This window comes from Oncorhynchus nerka, linkage group LG8 (assembly GCF_034236695.1).
Source record: "Oncorhynchus nerka isolate Pitt River linkage group LG8, Oner_Uvic_2.0, whole genome shotgun sequence".
NCBI classification, from domain to species: Eukaryota; Metazoa; Chordata; class Actinopteri; order Salmoniformes; family Salmonidae; genus Oncorhynchus; species Oncorhynchus nerka.
Window position 1 is genome coordinate 39,329,503 of NC_088403.1, and position 22,172 is coordinate 39,351,674.

Genomic DNA, 22,172 nt, shown 5'->3' on the forward strand with positions numbered 1-22,172 from the left:
ATACTGTGAACCATCAGATCCTCCTCTCCACCCTCTCCGAGTTGGGCATCTCCGGCGCGGCCCATGCTTGGATTGCGTCCTACCTGACAGGTCGCTCCTACCAGGTGGCGTGGCGAGAATCTGTCTCCTCACCACGCGCTCTCACCACTGGTGTCCCCCAGGGCTCTGTTCTAGGCCCTCTCCTATTCTCGCTATACACCAAGTCACTTGGCTCTGTCATAACCTCACATGGTCTCTCCTATCATTGCTATGCAGACGACACACAATTAATCTTCTCCTTTCCCCCCTCTGATGACCAGGTGGCGAATCGCATCTCTGCATGTCTGGCAGACATATCAGTGTGGATGACGGATCACCACCTCAAGCTGAACCTCGGCAAGACGGAGCTGCTCTTCCTCCCGGGGAAGGACTGCCCGTTCCATGATCTCGCCATCACGGTTGACAACTCCATCGTGTCCTCCTCCCAGAGCGCTAAGAACCGTGATCCTGGACAACACCCTGTCGTTCTCAACTAACATCAAGGCGGTGGCCCGTTCCTGTAGGTTCATGCTCTACAACATCCGCAGAGTACGACCCTGCCTCACACAGGAAGCGGCGTAGGTCCTAATCCAGGCACTTGTCATCTCCCGTCTGGATTACTGCAACTCGCTGTTGGCTGGGCTCCCTGCCTGTGCCATTAAACCCCTACAACTCATCCAGAACGCCGCAGCCCGTCTGGTGTTCAACCTTCCCAAGTTCTCTCACGTCACCCCGCTCCTCCGCTCTCTCCACTGGCTTCCAGTTGAAGCTCGCATCCGCTACAAGACCATGGTGCTTGCCTACGGAGCTGTGAGGGGAACGGCACCTCAGTACCTCCAGGCTCTGATCAGGCCCTACACCCAAACAAGGGCACTGCGTTCATCCACCTCTGGCCTGCTCGCCTCCCTACCACTGAGGAAGTCCAGTTCCCGCTCAGCCCAGTCAAAACTGTTCGCTGCTCTGGCCCCCCAATGGTGGAACAAACTCCCTCACGACGCCAGGACAGCGGAGTCAATCACCACCTTCCGGAGACACCTGAAACCCCACCTCTTTAAGGAATACCTAGGATAGGATAAAGTAATCCTTCTCACCCCCTTAAAAGACTTAGATGCACTATTGTAAAGTGGCTGTTGCACTGGATGTCATAAGGTGAAAGCACCAATTTGTAAGTCGCTCTGGATAAGAGCGTCTGCTAAATGACTTAAATGTAAATGTAGTTCTTCTCGACTGTATGTAATGAAACCTAAGATGACCTGGGGTACCAATGTAAGAAATAACACATAAAAAAAAAAAAAAAACTGCATAGTTTCCTAGGAACGCGAAGCGAGGCGGCCATCTCTGTCAGCGCCGGAAGTATTGTCAAAGATTGCTGTATACCAGCGGAACCGATCCAACTTGAAGGAGCTGGAGCAGTTTTGCCTTAAAGAATGGGCAAAAATCCCAGTGGCTAGATTTGCCAAGCTTATAGAGACATACCCAAAGAGACTTGCAGCTGAAATTGCTGCAAAAAGGTGGCTCTACAAAGTATTGACCTTGGGGGGTGAATAGTTATGCACGCTCAAGTTCTGTTTTTCTTGTCTTATTTCTTGTTTGTTTCACAATAAAAAATATTTTGCATCTTTAAAGTGGTAGGCATGTTGTGTAAATTAAATGATACCAACCCCCTAAAAATCTATTTTTATTCCAGGTTGTAAGGCAACAAAATAGAATGCCAAGGGGGTGAATACCTTCGCAAGCCACTGTACATGTAGAGATTAAAAAAATATTTGTAGATATACTGTAGGCCTACCATAGGCGACATGAGTCTCACTAGTGTTGAGTAATGTGCTGTTAAAAGTGTTGGTTTTATTTAACATTTATTTTACTACATAAAGGTCTACTTACTCTGCTTGTCCCAGTTTATACCCTCATTTGCAATGCAAACCATAACAACTTACAATGGGAATAAATGGAAGAGGCAAGTGGGTATGCCCACATGTTCAAGCACTGTTACCAGACTGCCGATATAAGTTAATAATTTTTAATGGGGTAGAAACTGAATTTTTATTTATTAGGGATCCCAATTAGCTGCTGCCAAGGCAGCAGTTAATGTGTTTGGACCCCAGAAAGTAAGGCCCTTAAATCACACAAAACAAAAGATAAAACAGTAATCACATAACATTTTTACATCCCTACATATCTACAATACAAAATGTATTATACCACCATACAACAATGATGTGCACCAAGAAACCTGAAAGAAAGCATAGTGAAACATTAAACAAAGTGGTTTTGGAAACAGGTTCAGTCAGATGTAGCTGTGATGGGATCAGCACCTTTGACAATTCTGCTGAGGTCAATGCTGACTGGTCATATTGGGTGTTGCCTCTTTCTCGCCCTTATTTGGTCAAACATATATTGAATATCCACTCCTGACAGTACATAAATTATTTACTTAACTATTTGGAGGTTTCTATGAAGCATCACAGTCAAAGGTCATTTGCGATTGGTTGGTTGGTTTTGTTTACATAAGTTACCAGTTAGGTGACACTGATTATCCTTGTACAAAATACATCATACACCTCTGCCAAGAGTTAATTGGGAATGAGGTTAAACCTGAGTGAGATCGCACATTGGATGTGAGTTGTTCATGCTTAAGTACTTGCGCTCAAAATACAGACCTTTTCGATGGGCATATCATCAAAGAGCCGGAGAACATCTTTGTGTGTTGTTTACATATTTTTTTCTGTGATAAGAAAAGAAAGTGGTAAATGTAACTCCAACTGACGTTTTTTATTACTACACATTGCAGTTGTTCACAGAATTGACTGGCTGACAAAATTTTGGGTAGGGTAAACCGTTTCTATTAGTGACAACTTCTAAACAGATCTGTTGCTGGTCCTGTGCGCTGCTCTCAATTTGAGCGGTGAGAGGGAAAGAGCACTACTTTTTGGACATCCAGCCAAAGTTAATCTTCTCTATATACTTACTTCAACATTCACTGCTACCCTGTGATCCAAACAGTATTCAGGCTGTTTCACTAGGATGAATTCAGTTTGAATTTAATACTACCACAAATTGTATCATCTTTGGTAATAATTTATAAAATAATCAAATAACCATCTGTTGCAGTGATGTGAATGGTTGCATTATGGATGTTTTTAAACCTCTGAACAGAAAGATGCTGATACAAATTAAAATGCATTTTACCACAATGCTGGATGCTCATTTCTGCAAAAGAAAAACAATAACAAATGCACCTGGGGGCAGTCAGTGTCGCCGTTATGCCGATTGCAGATCTCAGCTTTAAATGATTGCTATTGATATCATTGCCAAAATATCAATTTTGGCCTATTTATGTGAGCTGTAGTTTGTCTGTCTTTCTATATGCCACTTAATCTGTACACTAGAGGGCACATCACGGAGCTGTGTGTTGAGTTATTTTGAGGGGACAGCTAATTTACACTGTTATACAAGCTGTACACTCACTACTTTACATTGTAGCAAAGTGTCATTTCTTCAGTGTTGTCACATGAAAAGATATACTCATATTTACAAAAATGTGAGGGGTGTACTCACTTTTGTGATATACTGTAAATAAAAGGAAAAATAAAAATTGGCTTCATCAATAAGTGCATCGATGACATCGTCCCCACAGTGACCGTACGTACATACCCCAACTAGAAGCCATGGATTACAGGCCACAACCGCACTGAGCTAAAGGCTAGAGCTGCTGCTTTCAAGGAGCTATGCTATTGGTCTATTAACTCAGTGTTTCCCAAACTCTGTCCCGGGTGCACGTTTTGGTTTTTGCCCTAGCACTAATCAGCTGATGCAAATGACTTCCCGATCATCAAACTTTGATTATTTGAATCAGCTGTGCAGTGCGAAAGCAAAACACTAAATGTGTACCTGGGGGGGCCCCAAGACCGAGTTTGGGAAAACTTGTATTATCATACCGCCTGGTAATGTCACAAGGCAGGCAAAAACTCCATCCCACCAATTATCATTTTCACATTATATTTATTTATTATTAAAACCTTGGGAAATATATAAAACACAGGAAATCTCATTTTTGACAGCACTGGCCTTTAATACATCACTCAAACATGGTCAAAGACGTATTGCTCGGGAAGGATGTTACTGTCAATTCTAAATTTGCAATTTAAATTTGTGTTGAATGTTTAGGCTGGCTTAAATCAATTGAAGCATTATTACATAATCAGTGATTGTGCAAATTATACATGTCTTTGCACTTCTTTCTTCATCTTTGGAATATGTTGTGTCCATCTTTAACCCATGAGGTACCCACTGCAGGGAAATATAAAAGGAAAGGTAGAGACAGATTAGAGTAGGCTTTCAACACGTGCGGTCAAAATTAACAAACAGGAGGATCCTCAATGACAAAACTTTAAATATTTGGCAGCAGTTCAGGTAAATAACTGATTGATATACACACTATATATACAAAAGTATGTTGACACCCCTTCAGCCATACCTGTTGCTGACAGGTGTATAAAATTGAGCACACAGCCATGCAATCTTCATAGACAAACTTTGGCAAGAGAATGGCCTTACTGAAGAGCTCAGTGACTTAACGTGGTACCGTCATAGGATGCCAACAAGTCAGTTCTTCAGATTTCTGCCTTGATAGAGCTTTAAGTGCTGTTATTGTGAAGTGGAAAAAACTGTTTCAACACTCACTACAGAGTTCCAAACTGCCTCTTGAAACAACGTCAGCACAATAACTATTCGTCGGGAGCTTCATGAAATGGGTTTCCATGGCTGAGCAGCAGCACACAAGCCTAAGATCACCATTGAGTGATGAATCGTGGAGGGCGCTTAACCAACGTGGAAGTGGAGGGCGCTTAACCAACGTGAGTTGAAAAGGGGAAATGCTCACTCACCATTAAACACAAATTTTATTTGAACAACAACGAGTAAAAGCTTGATGTTTCAGCATTTATCAATGGCCTTAATCAGAACATTGATTAAGCTGGCCCGATTCACAGGTCATAAGGGGTTTGAACCAGGTGAAAAACACCTCCTGGGTTTGAGCCAGGTGTCCAGTTCAAAGCTGAAAGCGAAGTCGGCTCAAAACAAAGTGATGCATGTCAAGCAAGTGGAGTAATGACTTAGGATTCCCAGTTCACATGCAAAAGTGTTTGATCTTATTATAAAACGCATATGTGCTTTATCTGCCTTCAAGGACATTTATTTTGGAACAAATACTTCATGGAAAATACGTGTTCCTGAACAATGCAATGATTTTATATCTTCACTATCTTTTGCAGTTGTAATTTGATTGCATAGCATTTTCCATTGCATTATTGTTTTCTAGTCTGTATTTTGCCTTTGACCACAGTACCTCTTACCCTGCGGACCTACTTGAATTGACTGCCACACCTCTCATTGGCACTGCCAGCTGAATAGAGTTCTCCCTAATTGTCTCCCCCCCATCCCTACATGTACTTGTCTATTCCCTCTGTCATTGTTCTGATGAAGGCTGAAATGTCAAGCTTTTAATAGTTGTTTAAATAAAATAATGAGTTTAATGGTGAGCGAGAATTGCGCCTTTTCCATTCCAATTATATCACATAAAATGAAATATGAGCTGCTAATGCAACTAATGCAATGCTAATGCAATTTTGATGACAACACTACTGTGCCTTGACAAGGGATGTTCCACTCAAAATATAGGTTTTTAGATATCCCACTGGGCACACACAAAATTACATTGAACCAACGTGGAATGGATGTTGACCTGACGTCGGTGCCCAATGGGATAGGCCTATATTTAGCTTCCTTCGATATTTGATAGGTTTTGTACCAAATGACCGCACCCTATTGGGGCGTAAGGTTGCCTAGTGGTTAGAGCGTTGGGCCAGTAACCGAAAGGTTGCTAGATCAAATCCCCGAGCTGACAAGGTAAAAATCTGTTGTTCCGCCCCTGAACAAGGCAGTGTTCCTAGGCCGTCATTGTAAATAAGAATTTGTTCTTAACGGACTTGCCTAGTTATATAAAGGATAAATTAAAACATTTAAAAAACATCCATATATAGTGCACTAGTTTTGCCAGGGAAGTATGGGCCCCGGTTAATAGTAGTGTACTATATAGGGAACAGGGTGCCATTTGGAGATAAATCCATAGTGTTTTGCCAACATTATCATAGAGTCAAAAACAGTGGGTGTTTCTCTATATGCATACTATAGTGCTCCACACTCATGCGCCGAGTGCATTCCCCGAAGACGTTCTAGCGAGGACGAGTGTTGAGAACGCATACAACATTACATTTGAGAATCACTTGCACTCCCCCTACTGTATTCTTACTCTGCACCTCCCAATTCACTAAATCTTCTTCCAGCCAAGACAATGGCAATAGAGAAAAAACAAGAAGTAAAATTATTGCTGTGTGTATAACTACCAGTTCGTTTGTCACATTTTGTTACAGCCTTATTCTAAACTGGATTAAATTGTTAAAAAAAATAAAAAATAAAAAATCTACCTACCGTAATTGCTGGACTATTAAGCGCACCTGAATATAAACCGCACCCACTGAATTATTAAAAAATATGTATTTTGTACATAAATAAGCCGCACATGTCTATAAGCCGCAGGTGCCTACCGGTACATTGAAACAAATGAACTTTACACAGCCTTTAAACGAAACACGGCTTGTAACAAAAATTAAACAGTGGCCTACCAAGAAAGTCATTGGTCACTTATCTTCCTCCTCCTGTGCACTGAAACCACTTAAGCCATCTCCTTCGGTGTCGGAGTTGAATAGCCTCAGAATTGCTTCAGCCGATGTTGGATCGTTTTCATTGTCGCTCTCGTCACTTTCATCCGGAGGCAAATACCCCGCTGAGCTCATGCTGCCCCTTCAACACGCAGCAGTCCAGCCTTTCGAAACCCGTTGATGATAGTGGATTTTTCGACAATGCTCCACGCTGTCAGGACCCACTGGCAGACTTGACCATAAGTTGCTCTTCGCATGCGGCCCCGTTTTAGTGAAGGATTTCTCCCCACTTGTCATCCAAGCCTCCCACTGAACAAGGAGTGCCACCTTAAATGCACGATTTACACTGATGTCGAGTGGCTGCAAATACTTTGGGCCATCTGCTTTCTTCCCTCTTAAAGCTGTTGTTGTCTTTTTGCACTGAGTCAGTTCCTCACGCTGCTTTCCAACGTCTTATCATCGACTCAGTAAGGCCAAGCTCCCGTGCAGCAGCTCTATTTCCTTTTCCAACAGCCAGATCGATCGCCTTCAACTTGAAAGCTGCATCATATGCATTTCTCCGTGTCTTTGCTATGATGAGGGTGACAAAATTACTACCATAATCAGAATGATGGGAAGTTTGAGCGCGCTCGATTTACGTCACATTATGTGACGGTGCTCAGCTTTTTGGCGGCATGAATCTTGTGAAAGTGGGAAAAATCCATAAATTAGCCGCGTCATTGTATAAACCGCGAGGTTCAAAGCGTGGGAATAAAGTAGCGGCTTATAGTCCGGAAATTACAGTATACACAATACCCCAAACAGAAAAGCTTTATTTACATAAGTATTCAGACCCTTTGCAATAAGACTCCAAATTTAGCTCAGGTTCATCTCGTTTCAATTGATCATCCTTGTTTCTACAACTTCATTAGAGTCCACCTTTGGTAAATTCAATTGATTAGACATGATTTGGAAAGGCACACACCTATCTATATAAGGTCCCACAGTTGATAGTGCATGTCAGAGCAAAAACCAAGCAATGAGGTCGAAGGAATTGTCCGTAGACCTCCGAGACAGGAACGTGTCGAGGCACAGATCTGGGGAAGGTTACCAAAACATTTCCTCAGCATTGAAGGTCCTCAAGAACACAGTGGCCTCCATTCTTAAATCAAAGAAGTTTGGAACCACCGAGACTCTTCCTAGAGCTGACCGCCCAGCCAAACTAAGCAATTCGGGGAGAAGGGCCTTGGTCAGGGAGGTGACCAAACGAAGTGGTCTTCTGGTCAGGCTCCGGAGACGGGCACATCGCGCACCACTCCCTAGCATACTACCCGCCAATGTCCAGTCTCTTGACAACAAGGTTGATGAAAGCCGAGCAAGGGTAGCACTCCAGAGAGACAGAGACTAACGTTCTTTGCTTCACGCAAACATGGCTCACTCGAGAGACGCTATCGGAGTCGGTGCAGCCAGCTGGTTTCTTCACGCATCGCGCCGACAGAAACAAGCATCTTTCTGGTAAGAAGAAGGGCGGGGGGGGGTATGCCTTGTGATTAACGAGACGTGATGTGATCATAACAACATACAGGAACTCAAGTCCTTCTGTTCACCTGACTTAGAATCCTCATAATCAAATGTTGACCACATTATCTACCAAGGGAATTCTCTTCGATTATAATCACAGCCGTATATATTCTCCCCCAAGCAGACACAGATGGCCCTGAACTAACTTTATTTGACTCTATGTAAACTGGAAACCACATATCCTGAGGCTGCATTCATTGTAGCTGGGGATTTTAACCAGGCTAATCTGAAAACAAGACTCCCTAAATTCTATCAGCATATCGATTGTGCAACCAGGGCTGGTAAAACCCTGGATCATTGCCATTCTAACTTCCGCGATGCAAATAAGGCCCTCCCCCGCCCTCCTTTCGGAAAAGCTGACCACGACTTAATTTTGTTGCTTCCAGCCTACAGACAGAAACTAAAACAAGAAGCTCCCGGGCTCAGGTCTGTTCAACGCTGGTCCGACCAATCTGATTCAAAGACTGCTTCGATCACGTGGACTGGGATATGTTCCACATTGCGTCCAATAACAACATTGACGAATACGCTGATCGAGTTCATTAGAAAGTGCATCGGCGATGTCGTACCCACAGCAACTATTAAAACATTCCCAAACCAGAAACCGTGGATTGATGGCAGCATTCGCGCAAAACTGAAAGCGCGAACCACTGCTTTTAATCAGGGCAAGGTGACCGGAAACATGACCGAATACAGTGTAGCTATTCCCTCCGCAAGGCAATCAAACAAGCTAAGAGTCAGTATAGAGACAAGGTAGAGTTGCAATTCAACGGCTCAGACACAAGAGGTATGTGGCAGGGTCTTACAGTCAATCACGGATTACAAAAAGAAAACCAGCCCCGTCGCAGACCAGGATGTCTTGCTCCCAGACAGACAAAATAACTTCTTTGCTCGCTTTGAGGACAATACAGTGCCACTGACATGGCCCGCTACTAAAACCTGCGGACTCTCCTTCACTGCAGCCGACGTGAGTAAAACATTTAAATGTGTTAACCCTTGCAAGGCTGCAGGCCCAGACGGCATCCCCAGCTGCATCCTCAGAGCTTGCGCAGACCAGCTGGCTGGTGTGTTAATGGACATATTCAATCAATCCTTATCCCAGTCTGCTGTTCCCACATGCTTCAAGAGGGCCACCATTGTTCCTGTTCCCAAGAAAGCTAAGGTAACTGAGCTAAACGACTACGGGGCGTAGCACTCACTTCCGTCATCATGAAGTGCTTTGAGAGAGTAGTCAAGGACCATATCACCTCCACCCTACCTGACACGCTAGACCCACTCCAATTTGCTTTCCGCCCCAATAGGTCCACAGACGACACAATCGCAACCACACTGCACACTGCCCTAACCCATCTGGACAAGAGGAATACCTATGTGAGAATGCTGTTCATCGACTACAGCTCAGCATTTAACACCATAGTACCATCCAACCTCGTCATCAAGCTCGAGACCCTGGGTCTCGACCCCGCCCTGTGCAAATGGGAACTGGACTTCCTGACGGGCCGCCCCCAGGTGGTGAGGGTAGGTAATAACATCTCTACCCCGCTGATCCTCAACACTGGGGCCCCACAAGGGTGCGTTCTGAGCCCTCTCCTGTACAGAGGGAGCTCCCCCCTATCCACATCAACGAGTAAGTAGTGGAGAGGGTAGTAAGTTTTAAGTTCCTAGGCGTACACATCACGGACAAACTGAATTGGTCCACCCACACAGACAGCATTGTGAAGAAGGCGCAGCAGCACCTCTTCAACCTCAGGAGGCTGCAGAAATTCGGCTTGTCACCAAAAGCACTCACAAACTTCTACAGATGCACAATCGAGAGCATCCTGTCGGGCTGTATCACCGCCTAGTACGGCAACTGCTCCGCCCACAACCGTAAGGCTCTCCAGAGGGTAGTGAGGTCTGCATAACGCATAACCGGGGGCAAACTCCCTGCCCTCCAGGACACCTACACCACCCGATGTCACAGGAAGGCCATAAAAATCATCAAGGACAACAACCACCCGAGCCACTGCCTGTTCACCCCGCTATCATCCAGAAGGCGAGGTCAGTACAGGTGCATCAAAGCAGGGACCGAGAGACTGAAAAACAGTTTCTATCTCAAGGCCATCAGACTGTTAAACAGCCACCACTAACATTGAGTGGCTGATGCCAACACAGTGACTCAACTCCAGCTCACTTTAATAATGGAAATTGGTGTAAAAATGTATCACTAGCCACTTTAAAGAATGCCACTTAATATAATGTTTACATACCTTACATTACTCATGTATATACTGTACTCTATATCATCTACTGCGTCTTTATGTAATACATGTATCACTAGCCACTTTAAACTATGCCACTTTTATGTTTACATACCCTACATTACTCATCTCGTATGTACAGTGGGGCAAAAAAGTATTTAGTCAGCCACCAATTGTGCAAGTTCTCCACTTAAAAAGATGAGGCCTGTAATTGTCATCATAGGTACACTTTAACTATGACAGTCAAAATGAGAAAAAAAAATCCAGAAAATCACATTGTAGGATTTTTAATAAATTTATTTGCAAATTATGGTGGAAAATAAGTATTTGGTCACCTACAAATAAGCAAGATTTCTGGCTCTCACAGACCTGTAACTTCTTCTTTTAAGAGGCTCCTCTGTCCTCCACTCGTTACCTGTATTAATGGCACCCGTTTGAACTTGTTATCAGTATAAAAGACACCTGTCCACAAACTCAAACAGTCACACTCCAAACTCCACTATGGCCAAGACCAAAGAGCTGTCAAAGGACACCAGAAACAAAATTGTAGACCTGCACCAGGCTGGGAAGACTGAATCTGCAATAGGTAATCAGCTTGGTTTGAAGAAATCAACTGTGGGAGCAATTATTAGGAAATAGAAGACATACAAGACCACTGATAATCTCCCTCAATCTGGGGCTCCATGCAATATCTCACCCTGTGGGGTCAAAATGATGACAAGAACGGTGAGCAAAAATCCCAGAACCACACGGGGGGACCTAGTGAATGACCTGCAGAGAGCTGGGACCAAAGTAACAAAGCCTAGCATCAGTCACATAAATCCTGCAGTGCCAGACGTGTCCCCCTGCTTAAGCCAGTACATGTCCAGGCCCGTCTGAAGTTTGCTAGAGAGCATTTGGATGATCCAGAAGAAGATTGGGAGAATGTCATATGGTCAGATGAAACCAAAATATAACTTTTTGATAAAAACTCAACTCGTCGTGTTTGGAGGACAAAGAATGCCGAGTTGCATCCAAAGAACACCATACCTACTGTGAAGCATGGGGGTCTAAACATCATGCTTTGGGGCTGTTTTTCTGCAAAGGGACCAGGACGACTGATCCGTGTAAAGGAAAGAATGAATGGGGCCATGTATCGTGAGATTTTGAGTGAAAACCTCCTTCCATCAGCAAGGGCATTGAAGATGAAACGTGGCTGGGTCTTTCAGCATGACAATGATCCCAAACACACCGCCCGGGAAACGAAGGAGTGGATTCGTAAGAAGCATTTCAAGGTCCTGGAGTGGCCTAGCCAGTTTCCAGATCTCAACCCCATGGAAAATATTTGGAGGGAGTTGAAAGTCCGTGTTGCCCAGCAACAGCCCCAAAACATCACTGCTCTAGAGGAGATCTGCATGGAGGAATGGCCAAAATACCAGCAACAGTGTGTGAAAACCTTGTGAAGACTTACAGAAAACGTTTGACCTCTGTCATTGCCAACAAAGGGTATATAACAAAAGTATTGAGATAAACTTTTGTTATTGACCAAATACTTATTTTCCACCATAATTTGCAAATAAATTCATTAAAAATCCTACAATGTGATTTTCTGGATTTTTTTTTCTCATTTTGTCTTTCATAGTTGAAGTGTACCTATGATGAAAATTACAGGCCTCTCTCATCTTAAGTGGGAGAACTTGCACAATTGGTGGCTGACTAAATACTTTTTTGCCCCACTGTACATCTTTTGAGTGGTTGTGCAACACCCAAACATCCATCTCAACCATCCTATCAAGAGTGTTGCTTGCGTTGTGACGATTAGGTCGTCTTCAAACTAGACAAACAAATGTTTAAAAAACGCAGCAACTTAATGGTTTTCAATGGGAGCAGTGTGTTGGGGAAGGGCCTAGGTTTGTGTTGTGCTGTCCATCAGAAAATAGCTAATTTATCCTCACCCCACAGACATTAGTTGCATGTGTTTTGATTTGGAGGTATCCTAATAAATCTTCACAAGACATTACTTACGGCAGTTTCATTCTCATGAACACCCTGGCCATGAAGAAGCTGAGCAGGACGCTTACAAAACCAATGAACAGCAGGAGGAAGCGGTTGAGTTTAGGGATGTTTGGGGCATTGGAGCGATCCAGGATTATGAAGCCCAAGCCTCCCATAGTGAAGAGGAAACTGGAGGCCAACCCCTCCATGATGTACTGGCCATTCACTCTTCATGTGAAAGAGAACAAATAAAGTGTTTATGACTACCCCCTTTACATATTTGGCAATACAATGCAGATAATTATGATAAATGGGGTAAATGATGGCCCCAAGCATTGACAATGCAGGAACAGCATACACTGGCAAAGGGGCAGCGTACTTACCTGTATGCCAAAAACGCAACAGGCCGCTGGTGCCCATGTTCATCAGTCATTGAACCCACACTAGGTGGTTCCACAATGACATCGTAGATGATGCCTGCAGATGGGAGAGAGACACGATGAAAGCCCTTCGAAATATTTAGCTAAAGTAACTAGATAGAAAATCAATAGTTAGCTATGCATTGGCATGGTAAACGTGATGTGCGAGGGCAAAAGAAGGTGCAATGCTAGCCCAGACCATCTGAGCTGGCTTTCTTCAAGTAGCCTATACAAATCGCCTAATAAATGACTCAAGGTTCATTAGCCACAGTGTGGGGGAAGCTACTCTTAGAATATAGTTTAACATTACCTAGTGTAATTAATCAGGAGGTAATACACAATTGGTATATACAGCCTGAAATGAATTCTTGCAAAATCTTGTAAAATGTTAATTACAAGCCAGAATGTTGAATAAAATTAAATTTAAAGTTAACTCCTTCAGCTGCTCAAAATGACACAAATTATCCACAGTATTGTTTACCCGACTTTTTAAGAGTGTCTGTAGTTATATAGTTAGGTATAGAGGTCAACCGGTTAATCGGAATGGACGATTTAAAGTTTTCATAACAAATCGGAAATCGGTATTTCTGGACACCGATTTTACACCTTTATTTAATCTTTATTTAACCTCTTAAGTCGACCCTCTACTTTTTTGAACATTCTGTTAAAAATCGCGCAACATTTCAGCGCCCTGCTACTCATGCCAGGAATATAGTATATGCATTTGCTTAGTCTGTGTGGATAGAAAACACTCAGACGTTTATAAAACTGGTTAAATCACTGCTGTGGCTTTACCAGAACGGCATTTACATCGAAAAGCACAGGAAAAACTGATCACTGAAAATGGGAAAATATATCCATGCGCTACTTGAACCCATTGATAAAGGTGAACCACAATTAATTGACTGAGGTTGCAGTACCTACAGCTTCCACACGGTGTCTAGAGTCTTGTCATTTCCCTTCGAGTTTTTTCTTGGTCAAACACATGCAGGGCACCGTATCTCCTCAGGTCTAGGACCGGATATTTTCGTTGAGTTTCTAGCCGGACATTTTTCCAGACGGACAGCTAATGATCTTTACATCGCCTCCTGATGAATTTTATCGCTTATTAACGTTTACTAATACCTAAAGTTGCATTACAAACGTATTTCGAAGTGTTTTGTGAAAGTTTATCGTCGACTTTTTGAATTTTAAAAAATGACGTTACGTTTTGAAACAATGTTTTTTTCGTTTATCACACAGTCTACATATAACGATATCTAGGCTTTATATGGACCGATTTAATCGAAATAAAGACCCAAATAGTGTTTATGGGACATCTAGGAGTGCCAACAAAGAAGATGGTGAAAGGTAATGAATGTTTTCTATTTTATTGTGCGGTTTGTGTAACGCCGAAATGCTAATTATTTTGTTTACGTCCCCTGTGGGTCTTTTGGGGTGTTGCATGCTATCAGATAATAGCTTCTCATGCTTTCGCCGAAAAGCATTTTAAAAATCTGACTAGTTGCCTGGATTCACAACGAGTGTAGCTTTAATTCGATACCCTGCATGTGTATTTTAATGAACTTTTGAGTTTTAACTAATACTATTAGCATTTAGCGTAGCGCATTTGCATTTCCAGAGCTCTAGTTGGGACGCAAGCGTCCCGAGTAGAAGCAAGAGGTTAAACCAAATTGAACATGTTTCATTATTTATTTGAGGCTAAATTGATTTTATTGATGTATTATATTAAGTTAAAATAAGTGTTCATTCAGTATTGTTGTAATTGTTATTATTACAAAAAAATAAATAATTAAAAGTATCGGCGTTGAAAAATCATAATCGGTCGACCTCTAGTTAGGTACAGAGGTAAAGTTAGATGCTGACCAGACTATGCATGCTTCCGCCATCGCGCGCAGGACACAGGTTGAAATATCAAAACGAACTCTGAACCAATTATATTCACTTGGGGACAGGTCGATAAGCAAAAATGTATGGCAATTTCACTAGCTAGCATGCTGTTTCTAGCTAATTTGCCCTGCGATATAAACGTTGGGTTGTTTTTTTATCTGAAATGCACAAGGTCCTCTACTCCGACAATTAATCCACACATAAAACGATAAACCGAGTTTGTTTCTCGTAATCTCTCCCATTTCAGTCTTCTTCTTTGGACTTTATATAGCGGTTGACAACAAACTTTAAGAGGCATTACCACTACTCACTGGACTCTAGTGTAGACCTCAGCTCATCTTTCAATCACATATGTGGGTATATGCTCCTAAAAACCAATGAGGAGATGGGAGAGACGGGACTTGGCTGCAATGATTGAATAACATGTGTGTACAGCTTGCGCACGCAGCGTGAGTGAGTATGTCAGGTCAGTATGTTAGGCTAGTTTTAATATATGTATTTCACATGACTGGGAATACAGATATGCATCTGTTGGTAACTTAAAAAAAGGTAGAGGCGTGGATCAGAAAACCGGTCAGTATCTGGTTTGACCACCATTTGCCTCATGCAGCACTGCATCTCCTTATCATAGAGTTGATCAGGCTTTTGATTGTGCACTGTGGAATGTCGTCCCAGTCCTCTACAATGTCTGTGCGAAGTTTCTGGATATTGGTGGGAACTGGAACACGCTGTGCATGTCAATCAAGAGCATCCCAAACATGTTCAATGGGCTATGGAAGAACTAGGACATTTTCAGCTTCCAGGAATTGTGTTCAGATCCTTGCGACATGGGGCCGTGCATTATCATGCTGAAACATGAGGTGATGGAGGACAAATGGCGCGACAGTGGGCCTCGAAATCCCGTCACAGTATCTCTGTGCATTCAAATTGCCATCACTAAAATGCAATTGTGTTCGTTGTGTGTTGCTTATAACTGACCATACCATAACCCCACCGCCACCATTGGGCACTCTGTTCACAATGTTGCCATCAGCAAACCGCTCGCCCACACAACGCCATACATGTGGTCTGTGGTTGTGAGGACGATTGGACGTACTGCCAAATTCTCTAATACAGCGTTGGAGGCGGCTTATGGTAAAGAAATTAACATTAAATTCTCTGGCAACAGCTCTGGTGGACATTCCTGCAGTCCGCATGCCATTTGCACACTCCCTCAACTTGAGACATCTGTGGCATTGTGTTGTGTGACAAAACTGCACATTTTAGAGTGGCCTTTTGTCCCCATCACAAGGTGCACCTGTGTAATAATCATGCTGTTTAACTTCTTTGGGATAGGGGCCAGCATTTTCACTTTTGGATGAATAGCGTGCCCAGAGTGAACTGCCTCCTACTCAGTCCCAGATGCTAATATATGCATATTATTAGTAGTATTGGATAGAAAACACTCTGAAGTTTCTAAAACTGTTTGAATGATGTCTGAGTATAACAGAACTCATATGGCAGGCAAAAACATGAGAAAAAAATCCAAACAGGAAGTGGGAAGTCTGAGGTTTGTAGTATTTTAACTCCCCCCTATTGAATAGACAGTGGGATATTGGTTATGTTGCACTTCCTAAGGCTTCCACTAGATGTCCGCCGTCTTTAGAACGTTGTTTCAGGCTTCTCATGTGAAAGGGGGTGTCGGATGGGAGATGTTTGACTAAGGGGTCTGCCTACAGCCTCGTTCTAAGTCACGCGCTTTCACTTGAGAGTTCTCTCTCGTTCCATTGCTTTTCTACAGACAATGGAATTCTCTGGTTGGAACATTATAGAACATTTATGATAAAAACATCCTAAAGATAGATTCTATACTTAGTTTGACAAGTTTCTTCGACCTGTAATATAACTTTTTGAACGTTTCGTCCGAATGGACCAGATCGCGCATTTGGATTTGTTTACCAAACGCCCTAACAAAAGAAGTGTATCTATATTTCCATGTCTAACAATTATATTTTCATTGACATTTCTAATGAGTATTTCTGTGAATTCATGTGGCTCTCTGCAATATCACTGCATGTTTTGGAACTACTGAACGTAACACGCCAATGTAAAATAAGATTTTTGGATTTAAATATGAACCTTATCGAACAAAACATACATGTATTGTGTAACATGAAGTCCTATGAGTGTCATCTGATGAAGAACATCAAAGGTTAGTGATTAATTTTATCTCTATTGGTGCTTTTTGTGACAACTCTCTTTGGCTGGAAAAATGGCTGGGGTTGGTGGTGACCTACCATAATCGTTTGTGGAGCTTTCGCTGTAAAGCATTTTTGAAATCAGACACTGTGGCTGGATTAACGAGATTTGTATCTTTAAAATGGTGCCTAATACTTGTATGTTTGAGAAATTTGATTTTTGAGATCTCTGTTGATTTGTAATTGGCGCCCTGCAATTTCATTGGCTGTTGGCGAGGGGTTCCTCCTAGACAGGTTAATCAGCTTCTTGATATGCCAAACCTGTCAGTTGGATGGATTGTTTTGGCAAAGGAGAAATGCTCACTAACAGGGATGCATGCAAATTTGTCCCAAATAATTAAAGAAAAATAAGCTTTTTGTGCATATGGAAAATTTCTGGGATGTTTTATTTCGGCTCATGAAACATGGGATTAACACTGTATATGTTGCATTTATATGTTTGCTCAGTGTAGCTATTGAACCAAGCATGCCATGGCTTTGAACATAGTATATTCTGAACGAGGGAGAACAATCCACACGTTGAGTGATTTCTTAATTTATACAACAACAAAAAAAATAGCAAAGTGTGGACTGTTCTCCCTCATCTGATTCAGAATATACAATGTTCATTGTCATGGCAAAATTGAGGAGAACTGAATATCCAATATAAAACGTATTTTAACTCTGTGCTGAACCAAATCATGTACAGTGCATTCGGAAAGTAATCAGACCCCTCGATACCCGACAATGACAAAGCGAAAACATAATTTTTTATTTTAGGAAATACCTTATGTAAATAAGTATTCAGACCCTTTACTATGAGACTCGAAATTGAGCTCAGGTGCATCCGATTTCCAATGACCATCCTTGAGCTGTTTCTACAACTTGGAGTCCACGTGTGGTAAATTCAATTGATTGGACTTAATTTGGAAAGGCCTTTCTATACAAGGTCCCACAGTTGACAGTGCATGTCAGAGCAAAAACCGAGCCATGGGGTCGAAGGAATTGTCCGTAGAGCTCCGAGACAGTATTTTGTTGAGGCATACATCTGGGAAAGGGTACCAAAACATTTCTGCAGCATTGAAGGTCCCCAAGAACATAGTGGCCTCCATCATTCTTAAAATGGAAGAAGTTTGGAACCACCAAGAGGTGGCCGCCCAGCCGAAATGAGCAATCGGGGGAGAAGGGCCTTGATCAGGGACGTGACCAAGAACCTGATGGTCACTAACAGTTGCTCCAGAGTTTCTCTCTGGAGATTCGACAACCTTCCAGAAGGACAACCATCTCTGCAGCACTCCAGCAATCAGGCCTTTATGGTAGTGACCAGACAAATGCCACTCCTGAGTAAAAGGCACATGACAGCCGGCATGGAGTTTGCCAAAAGGTACCTAAAGAGTCTCAAACAATGAGAAACAAGATTATATGGTCTGATAAAACCCTGATTGAACTATTTGGCCTGAATGCCAAGCGTCACATCTGGAGGAAACCTGCCACCATCCCTACGGTGAAGCACGGTGGTGGCAGCATCATGCTGTGGGGATGTTTTTCAGCGGCAGGGACTGGGAGACTAGTCAAGATCGAGGGAAAGATGAACGGAGCAAAGTACAGAGATCCTTGATGAAAGCCTGCTCCAGAGCGGTCAGGACCTTAGACTGGGGAGAAGGTTCACCATCCAACAGGACAACGAACCTAAGCACACAGCCAGGACAACGCAGGAGTGCCTTCAGGACAATTCTATGAATGTCCTTGAGTGGCCCAGCCAAAGCCCAGACCTGAACCCGATCGAACATCTCTGGATAGACCTGAAAATAGCTATACAGTGACGCTCCCCATCCAACCTGAGAGCTTGAGAGGGTCTGCAGAGATAAATGGGAGAAACTCCCCAAATAAAGGTGACAAGCTTGTAGCGTCATACCCAAGAGGACTCGAAGCTGTAATCGCTTCCAAAAGGTGCTTCAACAAAGTACTGAGTAAAGGGTCTGAATACTTATGTATGTATGTATGTACGTACGTACGTACAGTGGGGGAAAAAAGTACTTAGTCAGCCACCAATTGTGCAAGTTCTCCCACTTAAAAAGATGAGAGGCCTGTAATTTTCATCATAGGTACACTTCAACTATGACAGACGAAATGAGGGGAAAAAATCCAGAAAATCACATTGTAGGATGTTTAAATGAATTTATTTGCAAATTATGGTGGAAAATAAGTATTTGGTCACCTACAAACAAGCAAGATTTCTGGCTCTCACAGACCTGTAATTTCTTCTTTAAGAGGCTCCTCTGTCCTCCACTCGTTACCTGTATTAATGGCACCTGTTTGAACTTGTTATCAGTAAAAAAGACACCTGTCCACATCCTCAAACAGTCACACTCCAAACTCCACTATGGCCAAGACCAAAGAGCTGTCAAATGACACCAGAAACAAAATTGTAGACCTGCACCAGGCTGGGAAGACTGAATCTGCAATAGGTAAGCAGCTTGGTTTGAAGAAATCAACTGTGAGAGCAATTATTAGGAAATGGAAGACATACAAGACCACTGATAATCTCCCTCGATCTGGGGCTCCACGCAAGATCTCACCCCGTGGGGTCAAAATGATCACAAGAACGGTGAGCAAAAATCCCAGAACCACACGGGGGGACCTAGTGAATGACCTGCAGAGAGCTGGGACCAAAGTAACAAAGCCTACCATCAGTAACACACTACGCCGCCAGGGACTCAAATCCTGCAGTGCCAGACGTGTCCCCCTGCTTAAGCCAGTACATGTCCAGGCCCGTCTGAAGTTTGCTAGAGAGCATTTGGATGATCCAGAAGAAGATTGGGAGAATGTCATATGGTCAGATGAAACCAAAATATAACTTCTTGGTAAAAACTCAACTCGTCGTGTTTGGAGGACAAAGAATGCTGAGTTGCATCCAAAGAACACCATACCTACTGTGAAGCATGGGGGTGGAAACATCATGCTTTGGGGCTGTTTTTCTGCAAAGGGACCAGGACGACTGATCCGTGTAAAGGAAAGAATGGGGCCATGTATCGTGAGATTTGGAGTGAAAACCTTCCATCAGCAAGGGCATTGAAGATGAAACATGGCTGGGTCTTTCAGCATGACAATGATCCCAAAAACACCGCCCGGGCAACGAAGGAGTGGATTCATAAGAAGCATTTCAAGGTCCTGGAGTGGCCTAGCCAGTCTCCAGATCTCAACCCCATAGAAAATCTTTGCAGGGAGTTGAAAGTCCGTGTTGCCCAGCAACAACCCCAAAACATCACTGCTCTAGAGGAGATCTGCATGGAGGAATGGGCCAAAATACCAGCAACAGTGTGTGAAAACCTTGTGAAGACTTACAGAAAACGTTTGACCTCTGTCATTGCCAACAAAGGGTATATAACAAATTATAGAGATAAGTATTTGGTCAATAACAAAAGTTTATTTTCCACCATAATTTGCAAATAAATTCATTAAAAATCCATACATATACATACATACATATACACAAATACATCCATACACACATAAATAAAAGGAAATATTACATTTACATTGGTTACAATTATTATTTTATGTAATGTTTGCTTTGTCTTTATGGCGTATTGTGTGTAGATTGGGGGGGGGGGGGACAATTTAATCCATTTTAGAATAGGGCTGCAACGTAACCAAAATGTGGAAAATGTCAAAGGGTCTGAATACTTTACGAATGCACTGTACTTATGGGCTCTCAAAAAGTGTTTGTAGATATTCCTTGTAGATATTGTCTCATGTCTAGCAGCTGAAGGACAAACCGCACAAATAAACAGGTATAGTATGTTAAAATGTAATTGCATTTAACATTCGAGCTTGTAAGGAACATTTACATGATTTTGCAGGTATTGGTTTTATTGTTTATACCAATTAAGTGTGTATTACTGCCTGATTAATAAGACTCGAAATTACCAAGCTACCAATTACTTAATAGACACACAGTAAAGCTACCCTTTGTTTAACTAAAGTTACTTGTTCGCTAGCTACATCAAAAAAAAGTTCAACATTACTGCACAAACATGGGTGTGCTTGGAAAAAGCAGATTTGGTTGATGGTTGGCACAAAACTGGTGTGTAATGTTAATTATGTGTTCTTATGAAATCCCTTCATTTTTGCAACACCGATTAGCCGATTGTATTGGTCTGACTGCATGTACTGGTTTTTCCTCAATGTGTATGTTAACTAAATCATTTTGCATAAATTACAAATCCTGGAGTTAAGTAGTTAAACGCAACTCCACGATTTAAAAGATAGAGTATAGCAATGATTGATGTGGGCACACTGGAGCTGACATCACACATCACATATACTGGATTTCAGCACCCTAAGAATATCCCACAATTACACACATCTATACATATAAAACAACGAAATTTTGTGTGACGGGGTGCCAGTCCAGCCACACTAGTCACCACTCAACTCCATCGTAAATCGTTGAGTCGACTAAGACTAGTTGAGTATCCCAGCTATCGCTAACTGCATACAATACTTGTGATTGTTGAATATCGTTTTTAACACATAGCTAGTTAGATGGACGTAACTTGGTTTATAACGTTACAGCCAAAGCAAAGCATGTTTGGGGCTGTATTAACCATGATCTGTTACAGCTAGCAGCAGTGTTCGACAACTTACCTCCAGTAATGAGAAAGTACGATACAATAACGATCGCATAGACTGTCATAGCAGAGGGCATGTGCAACCATGACGGCTTTTTGAGTTTTATATTTGGACATTCCAACACTGCGAAAGGTATACCGTATAACGTCTCCATAATTCAAAACGAATGTACTTTTTCGGTAAACAGATTTCTGGTTTCTGTCCGCTACGTCGACGTGTCCAGGAAGTACCGAAAATCGAGTGCGTTGATAAACACTTAATAAGCCAGTGCCATTATTTGAATTAGAAAATGGATTTCATGAATCGAAAAATGTCATATCCAAAATCACTGTACCCGAATACTGACAAAGGGTGACGAAAGGTCTATTTTACTTTGAAATGGGTCATTTATCTGGTAAGACCTTCGCGGTGACGTAGATGTTGTGCGACAATCAACGGTTATAGCGCAAACCCTTTTGTTCTATCTACCCCCATCAGTGTTTCCAGGTTGCAACCTCGCAG

The 22,172-nt window shown here is 42.5% G+C and overlaps 1 protein-coding gene across 1 annotated transcript; it reads right to left on the reverse strand.

The window, feature by feature from the left end:
* Positions 1–4,000: 4,000 nt before the first annotated feature.
* LOC115133295 (oligosaccharyltransferase complex subunit ostc) lies at positions 4,001–22,064 on the reverse strand. Its single transcript, XM_029666381.2, has 4 exons — positions 21,687–22,064; positions 12,895–12,988; positions 12,542–12,739; positions 4,001–4,308 (listed from the first exon to the last, which is right to left on the reverse strand). The coding sequence occupies exons 1-4, from the start codon at positions 21,823–21,825 to the stop codon at positions 4,290–4,292; spliced, it is 450 nt and encodes a 149-aa protein (XP_029522241.1). The 5' UTR covers positions 21,826–22,064; the 3' UTR covers positions 4,001–4,289.
* Positions 22,065–22,172: the final 108 nt, after the last annotated feature.

What these genes read in the sequence shown, in the direction of transcription:
- LOC115133295 (XM_029666381.2), bottom strand. Translation starts at nt 21,825, where the DNA reads ATGGAGACGTTATACGGTATACCTTTCGCAGTGTTGGAATGTCCAAAT. An exon ending in GTACTTTCTCATTACTGGAG is followed by an intron (nt 12,989 to 21,686) that starts GTAAGTTGTCGA and finishes TCCCATCTGCAG; the next exon opens with GCATCATCTACGATGTCATT. An exon ending in GTTGCGTTTTTGGCATACAG is followed by an intron (nt 12,740 to 12,894) that starts GTAAGTACGCTG and finishes TTTCACATGAAG; the next exon opens with AGTGAATGGCCAGTACATCA.